The sequence below is a fragment of the Martes martes genome (assembly GCF_963455335.1).
Source record: "Martes martes genome assembly, chromosome: 7".
NCBI lineage: Eukaryota > Metazoa > Chordata > Mammalia > Carnivora > Mustelidae > Martes > Martes martes.
In genome coordinates this window covers 26,177,826-26,197,750 of record NC_137894.1, presented here as the reverse complement: position 1 = coordinate 26,197,750, position 19,925 = coordinate 26,177,826, and the positions used below count along the sequence as shown (strand labels likewise).

At 39.8% G+C, this 19,925-nt stretch overlaps 1 protein-coding gene across 1 annotated transcript in view; it reads left to right on the top strand.

Annotated features, from left to right (window-relative positions):
- The window catches only part of OCA2 (OCA2 melanosomal transmembrane protein), a 392,247-nt gene that overhangs the window by 119,358 nt on the left and 252,964 nt on the right, over positions 1-19,925 (top strand). The window contains exons 12-14 of the mRNA XM_080808622.1: positions 889-1,013; positions 3,989-4,127; positions 14,124-14,256. Of these exons, the coding sequence (XP_080664748.1) occupies positions 889-1,013; positions 3,989-4,127; positions 14,124-14,256 (397 nt within the window). The remainder of the gene's footprint in view (positions 1-888; positions 1,014-3,988; positions 4,128-14,123; positions 14,257-19,925) is intronic.

The window sequence follows — 19,925 nt, the reverse complement described above, 5'->3', positions numbered from 1 at the left end:
CAACACTTCCCTTTTCTCGGCAAACTGAAAAAGGAAGTAAAGGAAAAGAGTATTGCAGTTGAATGTTTGTGTAACATTAGTTTAATTGGCAAGTTGAAAGCTACATATCAAATACTGTTTTGCATTTTAGAACATCTAAATATTTTAAGTTATCAGCTTCTGATTACTTGCTTTTTGGTGAAATGATTTCAATGATTACTTTCTAATCATTGAACATAAAAACATTCACTTTCATAAGTGTACTCCTGAGGAATCCACCAGCAAGTTCTGACAGCCAGACTGTGCACTGGAGCTGTCACTCAGGGCTGGTGAGAGATCTTGCTATGCTTTGCTAATGCAAAGACTAATGTTGTGCTTGATTTTTTTTTTTTTTTGAACTGGAAAGTTCTTTTAAAAGATTATTTACTCACCAAAGCCTTTTGCAAACTCTGAATGATAGAACTGTGCCATGATTTTTGCCATCTTCATGTACTTTCAAATATCTGGCCGCCTCCTCTCAATATTGGTAGTAAAAGTCCCTAAGATTTAAGTTGCCGACAATCATCAGGGTTAAGGGTCACAGCCCAGTCTGTGTAACCAAAAGGAGATTGTAAAATACTGGATAATGTTAATGGGAAAGAGGGCCATAACCTTGTAATCAGTGGACCATCACAGGGCACTGTGAGAAGGAGAATCAGAGGGAAGGAATGAACCCACCTTGGGTTCAGAATGTTCAGGTACAAGACATCATTTCCTCATCTTAGCAAATTTAGGAATTCATGGGTCTAAGTTTTTCCACAATGCAGTGTTTTTTGGACCCCTAGTTCTTAGAACCCCTAATGAAAAGTCATATTTATTCTTCAACCCCACTGATCCTGGCTTGTTCCTTTCTATGTGTGTGCATCTCAGACATACCGACTATCTAGAGGAAGAGTGTGGGCCATGATCATCATGTTATGTCTTATTGCCGCTGTCTTGTCTGCCTTCCTGGACAATGTCACCACATTGCTGCTTTTTACTCCTGTGACCATAAGGTAGGTAGGCAGATTGGCCCTACCTGGGCATTAGGTCAGGCTCATGGTGGTGTGTTCTCACTGTTCAATCTAGTCCCTGCTTCCCTTTGCTGTTTTGCCCTGGTCTAGCCTGTGCATCCCTTGGGACTGTGGTGCTCAGTGCTCTTAGCTAAGGCTATGGTTTTGGCTGTGGCTATGGCTATGATGGCAGCAGCAATGGCCACAGAAGACTCAGGTGTTGCTGTCCAGGGGTTGGGGACAGACTATCAGGTGCCAGAAGTTCTTGTCCACTGGACTGGTCACAGGTGTGACAGAGCAGTGTGGGAGGTCTGGGAAAGGTGGGGCAGCCATCTTGCTCTCACCAGGCTCCCTGGAGGGTTGCAGGACCTGGCCTGAAAAGACTTTGCAGGGTAACTTTGGGAAAGAGAGATTCAGTTTGATTCCATTTCATTTCTTTTAATTCCACCCACTTTATTAATTAGACATTTATTGAGCATCAAAGGTCATTTGCCCTGAATCTTCTGAAGCTTGAGCTTCAGACCCTGTCATTATTCAGGCCTCTTGCAAGGCCATGGACCTATAATTTTATCCATACTTTTTAAAAAAGATTTTATTTATTTACTTGAAAGAGAGAACATAAGTGGGGAGGGAGGCAGAGGGAGAGAGAGAATCTCAAACAGACTCTGTGCTGAGCTTGGAGCCTGACGCAGGACTTGATCTCAGAACCCTGAGATCATGACCTGAGCCGAAATCAAGAATTGGACTCTCAACCTACGGAGCCACCTAGGCATCCCTGTTTATCCATACTTAATGTTCTTGATTTTGAGGATGGTTCCCCAGCATATCATGGTCCTTCCCTGCTTGGACCCATCATATTCTGGTGTTTGGCTGGTCTTAGGAAAGCAGGTATCCTAGGGGTTAAGAGGAGCTAGCTACATAATGAAGGGTCCCAGACAAGTCACTTTAGCTACACTAATCTGGGTTGTACCGTCAAGGGGACTAGGCCAAGCTAGTGTTTTGAGGATTCTGCTGGACAAGAGACGCTCCTGGTCATGAGGCATGAGACATAGCAAGATCAAAGTAATCAATAAGGGGCTACTTCCAGGGCTCAGTACTAATTCTAGGTGATGTCTTTGGCATTTGAAGAATGGTTACTCTCAGAGGTGGAGTGAATTGGAGTGGGGGGAAGAATTTGGGGAGAGGAGCAAGAGGGTGGAGAGGAGCAGAGAGCAGAGTCCCCATGGATGCAGCCTACAGTAGTTGGTTTTTTGTCTAAGTTCCTGCAAACTTGGCTGCCTTGTCCCTTCTGTGCCTTTAGGCACAGATTTGGGATGAGGGACACTGGACTCAGGCTTCCTGTGAGGGGAGTGTGGCACCTCCTAGTATGTGGGGTTCTTCTGAGGGCAAACGAAGGCTAGAATGAATGTGTTTAAAGGGTGCTCTAAACTGTAACATGTACTACTAATGGCAGGCACCAAACTCTGCTTCGAGGAGACCTCAGGGGGCAAGAGGAAGGCCACACTCACCCCCCTCCAACCAGGGCGACTCTGCTGCGGTCACTGATTTGAAAACCATAGTATCACCTATATGTGCCAGGTCCCAGCATCTCATTCATTGCATTCTCTGATGGCAGCTCCAATGAGAGTGGGCTTCCAGGGGAATCCCATATTCTTGGCATCCCTCAGCCTTCCTAGGATTTGTTTATATCCTTATGGTTCCAGGAACCAACTTTGTAATTTTCTGTGAGAGTAGCAATTCCATTTATTATCTAAAAATTGCATCTTTCAAGATTCAAGTGTTAGTGTGCTCAGATTCACTATTTATATTACTGTACTCTTCATGACTTTACGAGCTTAATCACATTCTGCCTTTGTCTGGAGTAGCATTAGTCTTCACAGTTAAACAGCTAAGCTCATTTACATAGGATGCCATCTCTGTGCTTGCTCCAGCATTATTGATTAGTGTACACTATTTTCTTGCTGGAGGCAGATCCTGGGAGCTTTCTCAGCTGAGAGCTGCTGCTGTTGCTGTTTGGGGTCTGATCCTCTTTTTGGATGCATTTCTGTCCCTGATTCCTGGATACCATTTCCTCTTCAACTTACACACAGCTCTGTAGGCAGATTACCACCCCCCCCCCCCAACAAGTGTGCTGTTGGTTATGCTCTGTGCTGGCTCCTGACTACAGCAGCCTGGAGACCCAAGGCCTGGTTTCTGTACAGAAGTGGGCACTGCAGATGTGTAGGTGTGGTGGGCCATGATATGTTTCCCAAACCTTCTTTAAGGCAACGTTTTTCAATTTCATGCTCACTGGATCTACCTAGGGAGCTGTAGAATGCTGCTGTCCAAACCCACTCCCAGGGATTGGTCTGTCACAGGGCTGGACAGCAGGACTTTCAAAGGTTCCCAGACAAATCTAGTGTGCAGCCAAGGTAGGTACACACAGCTGTAGAATGTGTACCCCTTCTCCAAGGAGGAGACACATTAAGTCTCCTCACCACATTAAGGAGGAGACACATTAAGTCTCCTCACCATGGGAAGGGTGAGGAGACACATTAAGGGCTCAGCATCTGAGAAAGGGAAGGTGGGTAAAGAATTAGGGTGGTAGGCTTGGTGTGAGTAACTGAGTGTTGGTACTTTGTGTGCTGCCCCACCCCTGACTCAGAGGGGTCTGATGGCCAGCACCCATTCACTTGTGCCAGGGCATGCACTCAGGGAAATGTGCTCCCTCCAGATCTGTGGGGTATATTTTCACATGGATGGTTAAGATGGATGGTCAGTTAACTTTCAGAGAAATGCAATTCTGAGCGTTAACTATAGCTCTGTAACATTGTTGTCTTTGTTTACCCCCCAATATTGCATTTCTTAGAGGGGTGTGTGTGTGTGTGTGTGCGCGCGCACCTGTCCTGTACAAGCAAGTGCTTTAAGAATATTTAGATTGCACATGGGCCTGTCAATTGAATAGCATGGCTACTTTTATTTTCCTCCATTTGTGACAGATTATGTGAGGTGCTCAACCTCGATCCCAGACAAGTCCTGATAGCAGAAGTGATCTTCACAAATATCGGAGGAGCTGCCACTGCCATTGGGGACCCACCAAATGTCATTATTGTTTCCAACCAGGAGTTGAGGAAGATGGTATGTATGTACCAGTGTAACAGGGTTGCTTTCAATAAATATAGATCCCAGCTTACTGGCTCACTTAACATTCTACCCAACATGGAAGCTTTTATTAGAAACTAAACTCTTTCATATCACTTCTTCATATTAAGTGCTCTTGGTTATCTTGAGAGGGAGGTTAGGTGACTGATCCAGCAGTGTAGAGTGAGGTGGTCTGATGATAAGATAACATTATCTACTTAATCATAGTATATTAGTGGGAACTGAAGTTTCTTCCAACTAATATTAAGAATAAAACGATCTGTCGCTTGGCATTTTTCAATGTGGTGAATGAATATAGTGAAGAATTTAAGATTTTTTTGGAAAGGATCATAAAATGAAGGTGTTTAGGAATTTTTTGAAAGCTCTTATAAATATTAATGTATAATTTCTTTGTACACTAAAGCAAAAACAAAGTATTAGAGAGTGAAAATGGTATTTTATATGTCTTAAGAATTAAAATTATATAATTTTCATTCAACATTCTTTAGTTATTAGAATTTTTTCAATAGTTCTTCTGTGTAGTATTAACAAAAATGCTTCCAAATTGGTATCATTTATTGTAGATAATGTGTTTATGTGTGTGTCTGTGAAGTGTGTCAGTGTGTTTGTGTGTGTGCTGTCTTCTATAAAAATATTTAAGCCTTTGAAAGTTCATAGCTCTGAGGTGTTGATGACCATTTTGTAGACTCACTGTATTCTAGAGATTCAGAATATAACTTAGGTGGTTTGTCTAAACTGTAATACTCCCTAGTTACCCTGGGAAATTGGCTGGCAACACTTCACCAGGCTTGCTTCATGAACTGAACAGTATGCTCATTATCATGTTACCCTGGAGCACATCAGAAGGTGGCAGAGCCTTGCAATCTGTTCTAGGGGCACCTATCATCCAGGATGGGCCTCATACACATTGGAGAGAATTACTTTTAGAGAACAATACTGTTTTATTTTTATTTTACAGTAATACATTTATTGTAGAAAATAAAAATCACACATACAAAAATTTAAAAAATTGTCATAATCTCACCACTCAGAAATAAATCCTCTTAGGGTTTTGGTGCATCTAGTCTCCCAGGACGTTTGTATATGGATACACATGGATAAAAAAAGATAACACAGCTTCTGCTCTGGCCAAGATAGGGTAGCAGGGACTGGATTTACCCTCTTGCTTGAGATATCCCAAAAGAAAAAGAATGAAAATCCAAAAAGCAAAACCCCAAACAAAGCAAAACCAGACAGTGCTAAGCAAGAAAATGGATGTCAGGAGAAAAAAAAGACAGCAATCGCTGAGAATTGGGAAACAAAAGAGGTGAGCCCTAGGATTGTCCCAGTTCACTGTCTTGAGAGAGTTTCCAGGATGTAGTACAGGGAGGGAAAACCCATGTGGAGCCCATCAGACTCCTGAGTTGAGGGGATAAAACTGAGAGTCTGGAGAGACCAAAGATAAAATGCTTCTTTGGTGAATTCTACAAATATTTAAGGAAGAGATAATGCTATAATACCAATTCTACATAAAGTTTACAGCAAACTGAAGACAAGAGAATACTTTCCAACTCATTCTCTGAGGCTCTGATACCTAAACTGGACAAAACCAGTATAAGAAAACTATTAATAAGTATTTCTTATGAGCATAGATTTTTAATTTTTATTAAAAAATTTTTTTTTCATTTGCAACTTATATATGTGTGTGTGTGTGTGTGTGTGTGTGTGCGTATATATTTATTTATTTTTTTATTTTCAGTGTAACAGTATTCATTGTTTTTGCACCACACCCAGTGCTCCATGCAATCCGTGCCCTCCCTAATACCCACCACCTGGTTCCCCCAACCTCCCACCCCCCGCCCCTTCAAAACCCTCAGGTTGTTTTTCAGAGTCCATAGTCTCTCATGGTTCACCTCCCCTTCCAATTTCCCTCAACTCCCTTCTCCTCTCCATCTCCCCATGTCATATGGTTTCACTTATTTGTGGAGCATAACAAATAACATGGAGGACATGGGGAGAATTTTAATTTTTAAGAGTAAATTTTTAAAAATTACCATATCCAACTTAGTAATATATAAAATGCATAATACATCATAACCAAGTAGACTTATAGTATTTGAAAAACCAATCAATGCAATTTACTAACAAACTAAATGAGAAAATTCATGTGATCATCTTAACATATGCAGAAAAATAACTGGCAAATTCGAACATCCATTACTGATTGAATCTCTCAATAAACTAGAAAAATAAGAGAACTTCATCAGCCTAATAAGGAGCATCCATGGAAACATTACAGCCCACACCACACTTAACTGTGAAAATTGAATGCCTTCTTCCTTAGATCAGAAATAAGACAAAGATATCTGTTCTCACCACTTCAGTGTATCATTTTACTGGAGGCTCTAGCAGATACAATAAGACAAGAAAAGAAACACAAGGCATCCATATCAGAAAGGAAGATTTAAAAAAAATAAGAGTGAAGTAAAACCTGTACTATAAAAAATTAAAACATTATACAAATGTAAAATGGTGCTATTATTAAATATTTTTGGCTAATGCTGATAATAATTTGCAACAACCAGATCATTTATATTTTCAGTCCTAGTCATTTTTGTTAGGATTATAGAGGCACAGATGTAAAAATATTGACAAATTGTAGCTATTTCTCTGAATCACATTTTTCAAAAGCAGCTATTTCTGGAAGAAATGTAAAAAGTGATTAATCTGTACTGTGGATATTCGTCCTTTCTGATGGAGGCATAATACTCCATAGTGTATATGGACCACATCTTCCTTATCCATTCATCCGTTGAAGGGCATCTTGGTTCTTTCCACAGTTTGGCGACCGTGGCCATTGCCGGGGGGTGGGAGGTTGGGGGAACCAGGTGGTGGGTACTAGGGAGGGCACGGATTGCATGGAGCACTGGGTGTGGTGAAAAAACAATGAATACTGTTACGCTGAAAAGAAATAAAAAAATAAAAAAAATCTGTACTGTGGAAAATGTATTTTTCCCTAAAAATAGGAAAGTATTTTTTTGGGTATGTAATCAATAAATTCTGGCTAAAACAAAAAAAAAAAAGAAGAAAGGAAGATTTAATAGTCTTTATTGGCAGATGACATGACTATCTGTGTAGATAGTCTGCAGGAATCTGCAACTTAGCTTCAAGAAATAATAAGTAAATTTGGCAAGTGTGCAATACAAGATCTATATAGAAAAATTAATGGTTTTCTATATTCTAGCAATAAACAATTGAATATTAGCATCAATATATGAACTACTTTAGGGTAAATCTGACCAAACATATGTGAGATCTCTATGCTCAAAACTACAAAATATTACAGAGTAATTAAAGAAGATTTAATTAAATGGAGAGAGATACTTTATTCATGGATCAGAAGACCCAATATTGTTAATATATCAATTCTTTCCAGATTGAGCCACAGATTTTTGCCATCCCTGTCAAAACCATAGCAGGGTTGTTGTTTTTGGTAGAAATTTACAAATCAATTCTAAAATTTATATGGGCATCCGAAGTGTTCCGAATGACCAAAAATAACTCTTAATGGGAAGAACAAAATGGGAGGGCTAGAACTACCTAATTCCAAGACTTACTATAAAGCCACAATAGCTAAGACATCGTGGTACCGGCATCATTACAGGTAAATAGGTAAATAGATAAAAAGTAGAGAGTCTGGGCACCTGGGTGGTTCAGTCAGTTAAGTGTCTGCCTTCAGTTTAGGTCATGATCCCAGGGTTCTGAGATTGAGTCCCACGTCTGGCTCCCTGCTCAGTGGGGCGTCTGCTTCTCTCTCTGCCCCTCCCCCTGCCTGTGATCTCTCTCTCTCTCAAATAAATAAATAAGAATAAAATCTTTAAAAAATGTTTTTTTTTAATTTTTTATTTATTTTCAGCGTAACAGTATTCATTGTTTTTTCACCACACCCAGTGCTCCATGCAATCTGTGCCCTCCCTAATACCCACCACCTGGTTCCCCCACCCTCCCACCCCGCCCCTTCAAAACCCTCAGGTTGTTTTTCAGAGTCCATAGTCTCTCATGGTTCACCTCCCCTTCCAATTTCCCTCAACTCCCTTCTCCTCTCCATCTACCCTTGTCCTCTATATTATTTGTTATGCTCCACAAATAAGTGAAACCATATGATACTTGACTTTCTCTGTTTGACTTATTTCACTCAGCATAATCTCTTCCAGTCCTGTCCATGTTGCTACAAAAGTTGGGTATTCGTCCTTTCTGATGGAGGCATAATACTCCATAGTGTATATGGACCACATCTTCCTTATCCATTCATCCGTTGAAGGGCATCTTGGTTCTTTCCACAGTTTGGCGACCGTGGCCATTGCTGCTATAAACATTGGGGTACAGATGGCCCTTCTTTTCACTACATCTGTATCTTTGGGGTAAATACCCAGCAGTGCAATTGCAGGGTCATAGGGAAGATCTATTTTTAATTTCCTGAGGAATCTCCACACTGTTCTCCAAAGTGGCTGCACCAGTTTGCATTCCCACCAACAGTGTAAGAGGGTTCCCCTTTCTCCACATCCTCTCCAACACACGTTGTTTCCTGTCTTGCTAATTTTGGCCATTCTAACTGGTGTAAGGTGGTATCTCAATGTGGTTTTGATTTGAATCTCCCTGATGGCTAGTGATGATGAACATTTTTTCATGTGTCTGGTAGCCATTTGTATGTCTTCATTGGAGAAGTGTCTGTTCATATCTTCTGCCCATTTTTTAATATGATTATCTGTTTTGTGTGTGTTGAGTTTGAGGAGTTCTTTATAGATCCTGGATATCAACCTTTTATCTGTACTGTCATTTGCAAATATCTTCACCCAAAAAAATGTTTTTAAAAAAAAGTAGAGAGTCTGGATACAGACCCCACATTGATGAGTAACTGATTTTGACAAAAGTGGAAAGTCAATTCATTGAAGAAAGGATTTTTTTTTTTTCACAAGTGGTTCTGGAACGAATGAACATTCATAGGATGTTGTAGGACATCCACACTTCCCACTTTACCCCAAAATTAACTCAAAAGTGGATTACATATACAAATGTAAACCCTAAAACCTTAAAAGTTCAAATAGAAAACAATTTGTAGTAGAACAGCTATAGAAATCGTTCAAGTGAGAACATGGCTACTGTATTTCATTAGACTGTTTCTAGAACACAGTTTTCAGTGTCTGTTGTTTGTCTCTTCTTTTTTTCTTCTTCTCATGACAACATATTAATGAGTTAATGCAACAGCTTAGCTGACTCTGGCCAGCATCGCATTTACATTAATATAAAATCCTGAGCATGATGTCTTTCTTGGACATAAACTGAGTCAACTCTGCAACATTTGAGTCCTAGGTCTGAATGCTCTGAACTGAACCGTGGAATGTGACCCAATACAGGCTCTGAGCCCTGGGCCTTTACCAAGTCGTAGAGAAAGCTAAAGGGAAAGAGCAGTCTGTCAGACTATTCCCACATTCCTCCATGACATACTGACATGCTGTTGTAAATATCCAGAATCTAAATACAACAGTAAGGGAGAAAGGTGAGGTTTTTAATACACGGGGTGCTTACTCTAGGATCCTCACACAACTTTGTGCCAAAGTGACATCCTCTGGAGACATGGCCTTAGGGCTCTCCTTGTTTTATTGAAGATGGAGTTTCCTGTCTTCTACTTAATGACTTTCCTTGAATTTTGGGGTTAAACTGTATCTCACAGAAAATGTACCTAATGAATGTCCTTTTGTGTATAACCAAGAGTGGTTTTAATTTATTTTATAGTAGTTTAGAGAAAAGAGAATGTTTATTTGTATAGAGAACACAAATGAACTCATAGTTTCAGGAGTAGTGTCTTCATCAGAGATTAATTTTTTTTTTCTTTCATTTTTTTTTTAATTTTTTATTTATTTTCAGCGTAACAGTATTCATTGTTTTTTCACCACACCCAGTGCTCCATGCAATCTGTGCCCTCCCTAATACCCACCACCTGGTTCCCCCACCCTCCCACCCCGCCCCTTCAAAACCCTCAGGTTGTTTTTCAGAGTCCACAGTCTCTCATGGTCCACCTCCCCTTCCAATTTCCCTCAACTCCCTTCTCCTCTCCATCTACCCTTGTCCTCTATATTATTTGTTATGCTCCACCAATAAGTGAAACCATATGATACTTGACTTTCTCTGTTTGACTTATTTCACTCAGCATAATCTCTTCCAGTCCTGTCCATGTTGCTACAAAAGTTGGGTATTCGTCCTTTCTGATGGAGGCATAATACTCCATAGTGTATATGGACCACATCTTCCTTACCCATTCATCCGTTGAAGGGCATCTTGGTTCTTTCCACAGTTTGGCGACCGTGGCTATTGCTGCTATAAACATTGGGGTACAGATGGCCCTTCTTTTCACTACATCTGTATCTTTGGGGTAAATACCCAGCAGTGCAATTGCAGGGTCATAGGGAAGATCTATTTTTAATTTCCTGAGGAATCTCCACACTGTTCTCCAAAGTGGCTGCACCAGTTTGCATTCCCACCAACAGTGTAAGAGGGTTCCCCTTTCTCCACATCCTCTCCAACACACGTTGTTTCCTGTCTTGCTAATTTTGGCCATTCTCCATTCTCTTACACCGTACACAAAGATAAACTCGAAATGGATAAAAGACCTCAACGTGAGACAGGAATCCATCAGAATCCTCGAGGAGAACATAGGGAGTAACCTCTTTGATATCAGCCATAGCAACTTCTTTCAAGATATGTCTCCAAAGGCGAAGGAAACAAAGGCAAAGATGAACTTCTGGGACTTCATCAAGATAAAAAGCTTCTGCACAGCAAAAGAAACAGTCATCAAAACAAAGAGGCAACCCACGGAATGGGAGAAGATATTTGCAAATGACAGTACAGATAAAAGGTTGATATCCAGGATCTATAAAGAACTCCTCAAACTCAACACACACAAAACAGATAATCATATTAAAAAAATGGGCAGAAGATATGAACAGAGATTAATTATAAAGCCTCATTATCAATGAAAGCACAGACATACATTTTTGGGCACATTTATTCTGCATCATTTAGTTATTTATCCATGAACTAGAAAGAGAAAAGATTATAAAACTAAAATTAATTGTGAAATTAATTTTTAAAATATTTATGAAGAAAGTTAATACTCAGTATGTGAGTAGTTTAGGGGAATAATAAAACAGTACTGGACTTTGGAACAGTAAGGAAGTCACATGAGAAAATTCTTCCACATTTTCAGAGAATTAGGAAGAAGTTATAGCAAGTTATGAGGAAAGTTTTTTCACCGTACCCTTTCCACACCCTCTTCACTCTTCCCATATTTCTTGGAATGGCTCTCTGTTGGTGAGATTTCCAGTATTGCACAGATAGGTAGAGAAGACTTACGGGGTCCTCCTACACTTTAGGATTCCATGAGCAACAGTGTATTGTCCTTTCATCTGCCAACAGGCCGATAGGGATATAATCCTCCTTCACTGGTTACATTTATTCCTTTATGCCTCTTCTATGGAGACTCACCAGTGGTGAACATGGTTATTTTTTTAAGGGGGAGAGGGCAGAGGAAGAGGAAGAGACAGCATCTTAAGCAGGCTCTATGCCCAGTGTGGAGCCCACATGAGGCTCAATCTCATGACCCTGAAATCATGACTTGAGCTGAAATCAAAAGTTGGACACTTAACTGACTAAGCCACCCAGGTGCTCCTTAACTGTCTTTAAGTAACAGTTGAAAAATGTATAGGGGGAGCCATGTCCCTGGTGCTTCTGAATGACATCTCACAGGTCAGAAGAAGGCCTCCTCCATGGTGTCGCAGAGATGTGTCCACTGGGATGTTTCTCTGGGCTTTCCCACCATGCTGGGTTGTTCTTTTGGTGCTCTTCCACCACTCATTTCTTCCACTCCATCAACTGACAACTTAGATGGTGTCACTCTCAACTGCTTCATGCTCTGTCTTTCTGGTCACTTCTTCTTTGTCTTCTTTGTGGGTTTTCTGCTTCCACATGGCTCTTCAATTTCTGTGGGCGTTTGGGGTTCTGCTTTTTTTTGATCATCTTTCCTCTTCGGCCAGCATTCTGTAGCAGAGCTCATGCCCTCATGGCCTATTCTGTTTTCTGTGTCCTGGGATCACCCACTTCTGCATGTCTGCAGAACATGGAAAGTTCTTACTTCCCTCAGATCCATGTATGTCATGACTTCTCCTCTATATACTCAATGCATTCTTCACATGCAGCATGTCCCACACCAGATCCTTCCCATTATCACACCCATTTTTACAGCGCTGGGGGTCTTTTCCTTATTGAGTCTCCACAGATGAGTCTATCTTCAGATTACACCATGATGTTTACTAAGACAGTCAGCAGATTCAGCTAAGTCCTACAACTCAGTTGAGTGTTTTGACTTGTCCCAGAGTTAGCCCGAAAGCCTCCTCCCTAGAAGATGATATTGGTGGGCCAAAATTTACTCAGCTGGATCCTCCTTAGAATATATGTAGTGTATGAGGCTGTGGATGTTCTAATCTGATTCTGGGGGGGATCCTCTGTTCATAGTTTTGCATGCCTCAAATTTTGACCACCTCCACTGTAGAATGAGGACTTTGTGGAAAACTAAAAAGAAAGTAGCTGAGTGGAGGCAAAACCAAAACAGTACAAAAAAGACTGAAAGGGACAAAATAGAACCAGTACCTTGCAAGAAAGGGCTGTGTTTAAGCATTGTACTGATGCAATTATAATAGTGGTTGGGTTTGTTATCAAGGACATTAAAGAGAAGAGTGTAGGAAATTACAGAGGTGTGTAAAGCAGCAGGGAAGCCAGATATATGCACCTAATAAGCTTAGTGAAAATATTTACATTCCATGATATATTGCATCTGCCTGTATTATTTCTTAAAATTTTCAGCTGGGATTGCCCCCCTCTGCATTGTTCTCACTTGATAAGTCTACCCATTACAACTTGAGTAGCACCCAAACACTCCACTCAAGGCTGTGTTAGTTTGTTGTGGAGCCCCTTCCAGGAATTCCTTCCTTTTCTTTCCTTAATTTACCCCTCCCCTTTTTTCCCAATTGTCCCATCATTTCTAACTGGACAAAATTTTATAGCTAACATGTGCAAAAAAGGATCCAGAACTCAGGATACAAGCACCTCTGCCTCACACCTTCCTTCAAAAAATATTAATTACATTCAGGCATCATCTGTATGTATCTGCTGAAGGTATAAGCACAGAGTAAAAGACAGAAAAAACCAGCCATTGATGTTGCTAACTTATTCCCTGACAGATTAACCTAGTGGGGGATTTTACCCTGAACCATCCTCAGTAGCTGACCATGGCAAATAGTTCTGCAGAGAGGGAAAGGAAGTCTGAGGAGAGGGAGAAAGTCCTGCCTGGACCCATTATGGCCAGTTGGGATGCTCTGGACCACCTCAGTCCTGTTGGCCTTTGGCTGCCCTGAAGAGGCAACCCTGAAGAGGGTTGTGCTCTCCAGCCAAGGATGTTCTTTCACTAAAACTTAGCAGGGACTTAAATCAAATATTTAAAAAACCCAACTTGCCTTGAAATGGACAAATATTGCCATATAGTTTTATGTTTTGCCCCCATCTGTCTCTTTTCATCTTGGGAGATTGTGTCAGTCCAGTGGTGAATGTAGACCCAGTTAACATTGAGATTGTCTGTGATAACCTGTTTTTGTTTTCTCCTAAGGTTTCTTGCTATTCTGGTAGGGATTGGTTTATTGACATGAAGGAAACAAACTTTAAACATTTTCAAAATTGTAGAGAAGAACACCTGTTCTGTGGGTTTTGTGCTAGGCCCTGTGACCCTTGAGTTAACATCCACCACCCTGATGTGCCTGCCCCTGCTGGCTTTCAGTGCTTAGCACTCCCTGGATCCATCATTTGGGGAGCAGTCTTGAATTGGGAGCTATGCCTGTGCAGTGGAAAATCCCTTCCGTCAATTTATTTCCCCTTTCCTATTTCCAGGGCCTGGACTTTGCAGGATTTACTGCACACATGTTTGTTGGGATTTGCTTCATTCTCCTGTTCTCCTTTCCACTCTTCAGACTCCTTTTCTGGAACAAAAAACTTTATAACAAGGAACCCAGTGAAATTGTTGGTGAGTATAAGCACCTCCTCATATAGCCTCAGAGTGTACTATCATAATATTATTTTCCAGAGGAAGTTGCCACAAAAATGCAGAAGGTTTCTTACATGTAGAACATGAGGGAAGTGTCAGTCATTGGGATGCCGCATGCTTAGTATGTTCCTGGCTGCCTCCTGGTATGCTCTGTGCTTTCAGGGGCTTTAAATTCATGGGCCTTTCCTATTTTCTTCAGGGTGAAATGTGGGAAGCAGTGGCCACTGTATATAGTTTGCATGTCATGACATCATTAAGTCATGCATGTACAACACATGTAGTATGGCATGGAGACTGTAGTGTTCAAATCTGTCATGCTTTGAGTTTAAAGGTGATTCCAAAAATAGCAACATAACCCAGCACATAGGATACTTTACCTTGTCAATCAAGAGTGTATCGATGAGTTACCAGTCAGCAGGAAGACGGCTCATGACCACCTTATGGCTTTGCATTTTCCTTACTTAAAAATTTTAGTAAATGTTTTAGTTACTGATCAGGATATATTAGAAGCAATAATTTATTTGGGAAACAGCCAGACTCTCCTCAGCCAGACCCTGTAGAGGATGTTGTGCAGGTTGCCTGGGTAACAGAGCATATCTGGGTGACAGGAGCACAGGGACAAAGGTACATTTGTTTCTTTGTGGTTTCAGAGCTCATAGATTGTATATTTACCCCCCTCATTCTGTTATTCCTCTGTCCTTGTGTTGTACGGGACTTCAATTTTTCTTTATATTTAGTAAGATAAACAAATGCCATTTCTGTATGAAAAGCTGAGGATCTAAGTACATTCTTATCAGTCCTCCTGCTCATCAGATGGTGACTGTACAAAGCAGATTGGCTTTTCTTTCATGTGTGATTTTTGTATTTGAAATTTGACTATTTTTGTTCTCGTTTGGAAAACATTGTCTTCCTCTCATATATACCCTCTCAAGAGTCATCTGTGTAAAACAAGCTTGTTCGTAGTAAAATTGAGTCACCCAGATCTTCCGGAGAAATGAAATGATAAGCAGAAATTTCTATTTTAGGCAATACTTATTAACAACATGCATAAGACATTGGAGTGTCCTTGTGAATGTAGAAATGGTACTTTAAATATGATCAAGCAATAAGGAATATCTGGGTGGCCTCTCAGCCTAGCCCCAAGCGAAAGTGATGCAAGTGCAGGACAAGTGGGCACACTCCCTATGCTTTGGCTGCTCATGGCACAGTAGGATTGGTATAGGCCCCACCCGACAGGACTTGAGTGTAGGGGATAAGCCCAGGGTGGGGGACTGGAGGAAAGAAGGGGTGTAGGCACAGGTGTTGGGGGCCAAATAGAAAAGTGGTTTTGGTTGCAAGGTTGTTATAGTTTCATGCTGATGTAGCATAGTTTACTTCTTTTGGATGAAGACTGTATTTTCTTGATAGCATTGATAATTCATCATCTCTGGAAGTCTACAGAACAGGCTGTGTGCCTTTCTTGAGAAAAAAGAGTCCCAGACCCTGCTGTCATCTTACAGCTTTATAATGGGGAAAGTAACTACACATGATCCCATTAATTCCCTGTTCCGAAGAAAAATTTAATCAAAATTCACTTTAAAAAAAAAAAAAGATATCTGGCATTGAGATACCTTGATCCACTTTTGCCATTGACTGATCTATTAGTTTTCCAGGACTGCTGTGACAGAGTACCACAGACTGAGTGGCTTAAACAACAGATGGCTTATTTCTACAGATGCTAAGAGGACTTAATAAGCCAGAACAGATGGCTTATTTCCTCACAGTTCTGGAGGCTGGAAGTCCAAAATCAAAGGGCCTGTAAGTTGGTTGGCTCTGAGGTAGGATATGTTCTAGGCCTGTCTCCTTGGCTTTTAGATGGCCATATTCACGTTTAAATGGATTTTTCCATTTGTATCTGTGTCCACAATTCCCCCATTTATAAGGACACCAGTCATCTTGGATTTGTAGCCACCCTAATGACCTCACCTTAACTAATTACACCTGCAACAACCCCATTTTTAAGTAAGGTCACATTGTGAGGTACTGGAGATTAAGCCTTCACCACATGAATTTTTTTGGAGGGGGACAAAATTCATCCCATAACAACCAGAGATAGTCAGAATGTTTTTTTTTAAATGTATTTTTTTAAATTTCTTTTCAGCATAACAGTATTCATTGTTTTTGCACAACACCCAGTGCTCCATGCAATATGTGCCCTCCTTATCGTCAACTAGTATACATAAAATTTGGTAATTTAATATATAGGGTTAACTTTTTGATGGAAAAGGTTCAGATTGGAGCACTAAGGAAATTGATCGCAATGGATGATTGTGTGGGCATAGCTGTACTTCAGTGGAGAGTTAGAAAGTTATCTTGCCCAGTTATGCCAGGTCCTACCTAACTGCCCTGGTGATCAGAATGACCTGAGAAAAATTGTTGTAGGTTTAGGTGACCAGCCCACCCCCAGAAATTCTATGCTGTTAATAAGCTCTTCTGGATAATGCTATCTTGACATGAATTTGGGATACACAGATTTAGAAGTATATGAAACAAATCTGTACAATCAACTCCTCCACTCTTCCTGAGTAAGGAGCTAAAAAAAGCTTTGAGGGAAGTGGGAGGAGATGGCTGGGACCTTCATGATGCTGAAACCCTATGGCAATGCCAAGACAAGCTATGAGTCAGCACAGAGTGACACAGAGTGTCAGGGCAATTGCTGTGGGCCACCATGGGTCATAGGGCTCTCCAATTTGAGAATGCTTATTACAAGTACAAATTCTCAAGCCCTATCCTAGAGATTTGGTTTCAGTAGGTCTATAGTGGCATCCAGAGCATCTGTATGAACAGGCCTGGCTTTGTTGCAGTGAAAAAGTAACGCTGCCCTATTCTTTTCCCATCTTTGGCTTCATTCCCACCGTGAGCTGGCAGTACTCTTCTTGTTATCAGTTCTCAGAGCCTTGAGCTGTTGATCATCAAAGCAGAGAGAACCACTTGTTCCACCCCATTATTGACTAACACATGATGACTCTGTTCGTAGCTTGTCATCCTGATTGTCACTAGGTTCCACTCACTGGTCACAGGGTGAGTCAGACTAACAAGTGCCCAGATTGGAAAAGAAAATGACTTATTTGGTAAAAAGCACAAATAACTACCAAAGTCTGCCCTCCTCACCAGATATCAGCTCAAGCTGCTTCTTGTTAATATTTTGTACAGAATTTTTGTGTCTGTGTAAATTAGGGATACCTGTGTAGAATTTACTTTCTTATAATGGCTTTTTTGCTGTCCTCATAGAAGCACAGCCCCCTCTTCAATTTTTTTGAATAAGATGGTGTAGAATTGCTAGTACTGTCCCCTTAAATATTTGCTAAGACATTTGCACCCTTGGATGTATTTGTGCACATGTGCATGTGCATGGAGGTTTAATTACAAATTCAAAATCCTTCATAGACATAGACACAGACCTGGCTGTTATTGTTATCCATTTCTTCTTGAGTGATAACTGGTGGTTTACATATTTCAAGGAATTTATCTATTATATTTCAGTTGTTGAAATAATTATTCTGAAGTTCATAATATTCTTTCATTATCCTTTTTTTGATCATGTAATCTCTCATTCCTGATATTTATAATTTGTGTCCTAGCTTTTTTTCCTGATTGGTCTGGTTATAGTTTTATTAATTTTATTGATATCAAGAAACCAGCTTCTGATTATATAGATTTTCTCTATAGTTTTTTCTCTTTTAATGATTTCTACTCTGATATTTATTTTCTTTGGCTTACTTTGGGTTGATTTATTCTTCTTTTGCTAGTTTCTTAAAGTAGAAGCTAAGGTTATTGATTTTATATATGCCCTCTTTTCTAATACAAGTGTTCAGTGCTCTGAATTTCTGTCCAATTAATACTTTAGTGACCTGCCACCAATTTTCATATGCTTTATTTAATTTCCATACAGTTTAAATTACTTTCTAATTTCCCATTGATTTCTTTGATCCTTGGATATTTTACATGTAAATAATTTACCAAATAGAGATTTTGCAATTACCTGTATCAGAGAATACCCTTGGTAAAACTTGAATCCTTTTAAAGTTATTAAGACTATTTTATAGCTAGAATGGCTAGCATTATAAACATTCCATGTGCACCAGAACAGAATATGTACTCTGCTATGTTGGGTGGAGCTTTGTCAGTATAGTCAGTTAGGTCAAGTTGGTTGATAACATTATTCAAGTCTTCTGTATTTGATTTTCTGTCCACTTGTTCTATCAATTATTAAAGGATGGAAATAGAAATCTCTAATTATGATTGTAGTTATGTGATTTTTGCTTTATATATTTCAAAACTCTGTTACTAGGATATGTAAATATTTAAAGTTGTTATTTTCTCATGAAGAATTAACACCATATAAATCATTATAAAATGACCTTCCCTATCCATAATCATGTTCTTGCTCTGAAATCAATTTTGTTGCTAATATACCATTTCCAGATTTCTCTTCACTAGTGGTAGTATAGTATATCTGTTCCATCCTTTCACTGTCTTTGTTTTTTGTTTAGTTTTTAAATTGAAATTCAATTAATTAACATATAAGTATTATTGGTTTCAGAGGTAGAGGTCAGTGATTCATCAGTCTTATATAATACTCAGTGCTCATTACATCACGTGCCTTCCTTAATGTCCATCGCCCAGTAACCCCATTCCCCCACCCCCATCCCCTCTAGCAACCCTCAGTTTGATTCCCATGATCAAGAGTCTCTTATGGTTTGTCTCCCTCCTTGATTTCATCTTGTTTTATTTTTCCTCTCTTCTCCAGTGATCCTCTGTTTTGTTTCTTAAATTCCACACATCAGTGAAATTGTCTTTTTCTGATTGACTTATTTCACTTAACATAATATCCTCTAGTTCTATCCACATTGTTGCAAATGGCAAGATTTTATTTTTTTAATGCATGAGTAGTAGTCCACTGTCTATATATACCACTTCTTCTTTATCCATTCATCTGTAAATGGACATCTGTGCTCTTTCTGTAGTTTGGCTATTATGGACATTGCTGCTATAAACATTAGAGTGTATGTGCCTTTTGAGTCACTATGTTGGGCAGTTGCTGGGTCACAGAGTAGCTCTATTTTCAACTTTTTGATGAACCTTCATACTGATTTCCAGAGGGGCTGTAACCAGCTTGCATTCCCACCAACATTGTAAGAGGGTTTCTGTTTCTTCACATCCTTGCCAACATCTTCTTTTCATGACTTGCTAATTTTAGCCATTCTGACTGATGTGAGGTGGTATCTCATTGCGGTCTTGATTTGTATTTCCCTGATGCCAAGTGATGTTGAGCATTTTTTCATGTGTCTCTTGACCATTTGTATGTCTTCTTCGGAGAAATGTGTTCATGTATCTGTCCATTTCTTGACTGTATTTTTTGTTTTTCTTTTGGGTGTTGAGTTTGATAAGTTCTTTACAGATATTGGATATCACTGTGTCTTTATATTCAAAGTGCATTTCTTGCAAGAAGCTAACATTTGGGTCTTGTTTTTTTAATCCAACTTTATAATCTCTGCCCTTTAATTGGTATGTTTAGATTATTTATATTTAAGATGATTAATGATATGATTAAATTGAAGTGTATCATCATGTTGTTTTCTATGTGTGCCTTCTCTTCTTTATTGCCT